At 42.5% G+C, this 6,000-nt stretch overlaps 1 protein-coding gene across 1 annotated transcript in view; it reads right to left on the bottom strand.

Moving 5' to 3' along the window:
• The window catches only part of KCNK17 (potassium channel, two pore domain subfamily K, member 17), a 34,172-nt gene that overhangs the window by 8,572 nt on the left and 19,600 nt on the right, over positions 1-6,000 (bottom strand). Inside the window, exon 2 of the mRNA XM_015425507.1 lies at positions 5,289-5,400. Coding sequence (XP_015280993.1) covers positions 5,289-5,400 — 112 coding nt within the window. The remainder of the gene's footprint in view (positions 1-5,288; positions 5,401-6,000) is intronic.

Raw genomic sequence — 6,000 nt, forward strand, 5'->3', positions numbered from 1 at the left:
TAATGAAATTATGAAAAATGTAAGCAGACCTGAAAACAGAGCATTTTGGTGTACCACATGAAGTATGGGTATCTCCAATTTAGGAAGTCCACATTTCTGGGTTTAGGAATTGCTGGTGTAATTCAACTGCTCAATTTAATATCCCACTGGGATGGACTAGATGACCCTTAGTATCCCTTCCAGCTCTGTGTTTTAGGTTTCCTAATGCAGCCACTGTCTATCCACATTGCATGGCTTTTAATGGAATGCAACGGACTTGCACATCAAATGGAACCTACATTTGGATATGCATCTGAATTCATATTCCTTGTAAATAAATAAGAACATAAGAGATGCCAATGTTGGATCAGGCCAAAGGCCCATCCAGTCCAACACTCTGTATCACACAGTGGCCAGAAATACCAGTGCCATCAGGAGGTCCACCAGTGGGGTCAGGGTGAAGCACGCAACTGCACCCTTCCAGTTTATAACCATAGTTTCTGATCTGACTATTATACAAATAGATCTTCTTGGCTGACCTGGAACAGTTTGTTCTATAGACACAGCACTAGGGCAACTGTTGCAGCCTCTTTGCATGAAACAGAAGTAGCTACTCAAGCAGCAGGACCTGCAGAGGGTTTCTTATTTAAGCCAACTGCCACTGCTCTGCTTGAGATGGGAAGTGCTTCCTTCATCTCAGAAAGCTTCCTGTAAGGGCAGAACTGTGCTTGGAGAATATGCAGTCTGAGAGTATGCAGTTATGTTTTCCTGCCACTTGCGAATAATCAAAGATTAGCATATAATATTTCATTATATAGAAACATGTCAGTTTAAAAAGACATTGCCAGGTAATACGATTGATGCTATCAAGAAGATTCTAGCCCCAAAGTAAAACATGATTACAACATATAAAATGATTAAAATTGACTTTGGAGAGAAGGTATTCTGGCTGGGGAACTCCTTTTGGATCCAGAGCTGAGCATATTTCAACAACCCTGTTGTCCCAAGACAGAAGAGTTGAGCCCTTCATCCAGTAACAGACTCAGTTTCTCCAAGATGATGTTCAATAACAAGTAGTGGGTAGATTTAATTTTTGTTGCAGCTAGATGTTGAGGTCTGCAATTCAACCCTCCACTCCCCAGTATGGTAACCCAGAGCTGTATCAGGGTCGGAGCTGTGAAATAGAAGAACATTGGGAACATACTCTTCTCCTGTGCATTTGGCCCTCAGGATGCCATCTTCTAAAAATTTCTCATTGTAGAAAAATGGTGCTTACTTTCCAAATGATTTCTCCTGCAGCTTTTAAAGTGCTGGTTGTTACATGCAGCACATGACAGTGTATAAGCAGGATTCTATAAATGCCATTCTAAGTGCAGTTATATCATCCTAAAACCATTGACTTCAATGGACTTTTAGTCACAGCTAACTTATGGTGACTCCCGTAGGGTTTTCAAGGCAAGGGATGTTCAGCGGTCATTTGCCATTGCTTGCCACTGCACAGTGACCCTGGTAGTCCTTGGATGTCTCTCATAAGGGAGGGCCTTTGCAGGGCTTCCTCGCACTCCCGCCGGCCTTGCAGGTCCACCGCCGGGCCCCTCATGGGCCGGGACCGTTGGGGGCGGGGTGTGTGGCCTTATGACACACTTCTGGTGATGTCAGGGGGTGTGGCCTTATGACACACTTCCGGTGATGTCAGGGGGTGTGGCATATGCGAATGAGTTATGCTAATGAGTTCCCCTAGCTTTTTTTCTACGAAACGACTGACTTCTGGATAAATGCTCTCAGGAAGCACAACTGTGCAGCAATTAACATCACAGTTTTGGGAGGCTGCGTTATAAAGGAAAGGGACAACTGTTGGTAGTTCTATGTGTAAGAAGAAAAAGGGTATCTTTTATGGTTCCGTTTAGGTGTCCAAGACCACTAGATTCTGGATTGCATCAGTGCTCCAAATATGCTGCTCTGTTTCAACTCAATCTACATGCAAATGCTTATCTTTTTGTCATTTCCCTCCTGGTTTTTAAATCAACACAGTTTAGTGTGGGTGATACAAATGTCAGTGAAAAGCCAGACATAGAATGATGTTATACTGCCATCTTGTGGTTCAACTGGGGCCTTGTAAAAAGACAGAGAGGGATGTTACTTCTTTTACACCTATAGGTCTGAGCTTGTTATGTGGATATGTCACTGCAAGAATTGTTGCACTGTTTGGGTGCATCTAGAAGTATAAGTTGCTTTTAGATGTGTACGTTGGCTTGCAGGCCAACAGGCACATGCACATAGGAGTTATTTTCACACTGTAAAACATAACTAAGAGAAGCAACTCTGGGTCAGACAGTATTTAGCAGTCTCAACCCCATTTGTTTAAATCTAGGCCTATGCCAGATGTATAAAATGGGGGGGGCTTCAATTATTAGAGCAAAAGGAATCTGGGGTGCTACTGCCCCCCCCCCCATTTTTTTCCTCACGGACTTTCTTTGAATACCACTTTCTTCCAGGGATCAATGCAAACACCCTTATGTCTTTCTGCCTGTTTTCATATGTCATCGATGCATATCTTTTTGTTCTTGCTATTGTTCTGCTTTGCTGAGATAAGCTCCCAATTATTTATATCATTTATATGCAACAGACACATGACAGATGTCAGCTTTAGAGATAACAATACTATAATTTTTTTGTTAGTATGGGGGGGGGAAATATGACTGCAGTTTTCTCTCAAGTAGGGACAGCCCATGTTAGAAAGAGAGATTTTCAAATTGAAATAGTAGGTTGGTGAAATTTGGCAACATCCCTATTTTTCTCCCTGCTGTGTTCTGATTCACTAGTGATCTGGCTGCAAGGAAAGTGCCTGGGCAGGTAGATGAAGAGGCTCTGAGGAAATAAGCAGGGTGTAAAGACAAGGTTTAGCTCTGCTCACCTGTGAACATCCCCTTCTGCTCCAAAACCCCTCCCCCAACAACCCAGACTTCCCAATCAGCAGCGCTATGTGCATCTAGAGCAGGGCCAGGCATGGCAGAACACTGGTGCTCCAAATTGCCATATTCAAAATGTAAGAGTGAAACTCAACAGCATATGAAAAATAACTACGAGGGGATATTTCTCTTAAAGCCTATATAAAACTTTCTATAGCCTGACTGAGTGCTTGTACTAGGAAACTGAACAATAGCAATATCTAGTTTGAGTGGTATATGGGTACACCCAGAGACTGAAGAAATCAAAGAGAGCTACATCGTGTGATGTAAATTTGAAAATGTGTCACCACTTTCAGACAATGAGTGAGTGTGCAGACCACATTAAGGCTCTTAATGTACAAGTTCAAAAAGAACAAGAAATGCCACAGGAAAAATGTATAACTGAGCGCCATCCCTTTATTATTAGCATTTGCTATAAACAGAGATAGTTGGATCCATTTTCTTGTGATGGAATTGTGTCTTGTGCCACCAGTGAGAAAGCAGCATCGTCATTGCTGAATACTAAACCCTATAGTGGGTGGATTTTAAAGATGTGGAGTATAAGTGACTTAAACAAATGTATAACTTTTCATATTTTGCAAGGAAAGATTCTTCTGCTCATAGGGTCAAAAAGACTATGAAGCTATAGAGTGATCAACCAGGACTCCAGGCATTATAATGCCTTTTGGATGATGCTGGAGCTTATAGGCCATTGGGCAACAGACTTTATCACAGGCCCCTCACACTATTTGTTGCTTTTAGAGATTTTATCGAAAGGTTGTCTAGAGACATACACAGCTTTCTGCCCATGCCTTCTGTCCACAATCTAGTATCAGGCAACCATGTTATTTATGGAATAGTTCTAAAGGAGTAAGTTCTATAAAGTTTTCCTAGAGGGAGAATACCATAACATGGGCATTACAGTCAGTAGAATCTCAACAGGAGGTATTAAATGATTGCAAGAGTTTGGAAAGTCCTATGGGACATGTTCAGTTTGCCACAATGTGCTTGAAGATGGCTAGGGGAAGAAAGGAGCATTCACTGCTTCACCTCTGAGGCAGGAGGCAACAAGCTATGGTAGAAGGGTGAAGTAAAATGATGGTAGCAGCTGTCATCTCCCAAATTTGTTGCCTGAGTTTACTGCCTTTCCTTGAGTCATAACCCTGACCCCATTTCAAAAGGCCCTATTCCCTTATTCCAGCCAACTGAACATCAAACTATGCTGGTTCCTGAAGGAATCCAATCACCTATTCCTAGGTTGTATGTATACGCCTATATCCTAATCAAAGTGAGGCACAAGTGTAAGAATAGTGATTCCCCCTCTCTCTTCCAATATATGGAAGCCATATAATCCCAAAGGATGACATGAGAATATATTCGAATCTCCTAATGTAGACCATGATACTGCTGACAAACATGGGGAAATCCCAGTAGCATTACAAACATGATACAATTCCATCTCTGAAGACTAATGAAAGGAGAGAGATTGTGGGTTACCCACAGTTGCAACAAAGATGCCTGCTCACTGGTTTGGGAAAATGTACCACAGGAGAAGTAACACCCAACAAGAGAAAACACAAATACCAGCTGAAGCAGAAGACAGATCCTTTATTCTAGGGAGGAATCTCAATGTATTTTAGAGTGGATCAGCTATCTGCTGGGAGAATTAAAAAATTGCTCTATCAGCTTATTCCATAAACATCAGCTACCAGCTAGCTTCTGCATTCACCACTAATTGTGAAAATACAACTGCATTAAAAAAATAACAGGGATACATGCTTTTAACTTTAATGTATTAAAAATCCTGCACCAAGCTACAAACGAAGCTGGAAAACCAACAGTCCCTTCAGTGTGCCTGAAAACTACAAATGCTGGGCACACGATAATTATTTATTACAGTGAAGATTTACTGCTCCAGAATCTGCCCTACACTCACTGGAGAAACAAGTAAGTAAAGGTAAAGGCTTCCCTTGCTCGAAAGCCAGTCAAATCCGACTTTAGGGTTGCGGTGCTCATCTCCATTTCCAAGCCGAAGAGCCAGTGCTGTCCAAAGATGTTTTCATGGTCATGTGGCCGGCATGACTAAATGCCAAGGTGCATGGAACAAGTACTTACCACAAAAAGATCAAACCTACTTTGTCCTGCGATTCTGAAATACCTAACTGGGTAGAGATAATGTCACTCTCTGGCTATCAAGCAAATTAGCTTGACGTCTTAACAGTAATGTAAAACAAACTAGTGGAGGAAGGAAAACCTATTTCTCCAGACACCTGCTTAAAGATGCAAAAAGGAGGTAGAAGGGTTATGCTTCCAGGATTCCTTTATAGAGCTTTCTCAGAAGATGCACAAAAGAATTCCTACCGATGGTAGTTACTGCAGAAACAGAGAAGAAGAAGGAGCCAACAAAGTCCCATCTTCCCAGACTTGCATTTCCTTTAAGGATAAGTCCATTCTTGTAGGCCTGGACGATACGCTGCAAAGAGATGACAAAGAAGAAGGGTGAGACTTCCTACTCAAAGGGCAGTGACTCAGCATACTTTTTTCCCCAGCTGGCACAATGAGCCTTTTAGCTTGAACTTTCTCTACCTTGTAAGTGTAAATAACTTGGACCTGCAGCAATGATTCACCCGAATGCCTATGTCTTCCTCATTTGTAAGTGTCCTCCGATCTCTCTTCCTCTCCTGATGCCTCCTCCTTGCCTGCCTGCTGAGAACAGTTCTCTGCACTTGTGCAATCCACTGTTCTCTCTATTTTTGTTCTTTTTGTAACCCCCTACTTTTTTTTTTTAGTTTTTTTAAAAACTTCTGCAAACCTGGAAGGGTCACCCAAATTTGTAGAACCATTAGTTTTGTGGCAGTGTGGCCCGAATCCATAGATTTATTATCTACAGATTGGGCCACTCTTGACTATTAGTATATAGCATAGGGTTGCCAAGTGTACTTACCCATGCCAGTGGGGGAGCCTTGCCGGGCTCCGGGAGCTCTCCCAGGACGTGTGTGTGCGCGCGCCACCAGCACGCCACAGGAAGTGACATGCTACGTCGCTCACGTTGGGGCCGTGGCGCAGATCATTA

The sequence above is a fragment of the Gekko japonicus genome, unplaced genomic scaffold, assembly GCF_001447785.1.
Source record: "Gekko japonicus isolate JY-2015 unplaced genomic scaffold, Gekko_japonicus_V1.1 scaffold506, whole genome shotgun sequence".
Taxonomy (NCBI): domain Eukaryota; kingdom Metazoa; phylum Chordata; class Lepidosauria; order Squamata; family Gekkonidae; genus Gekko; species Gekko japonicus.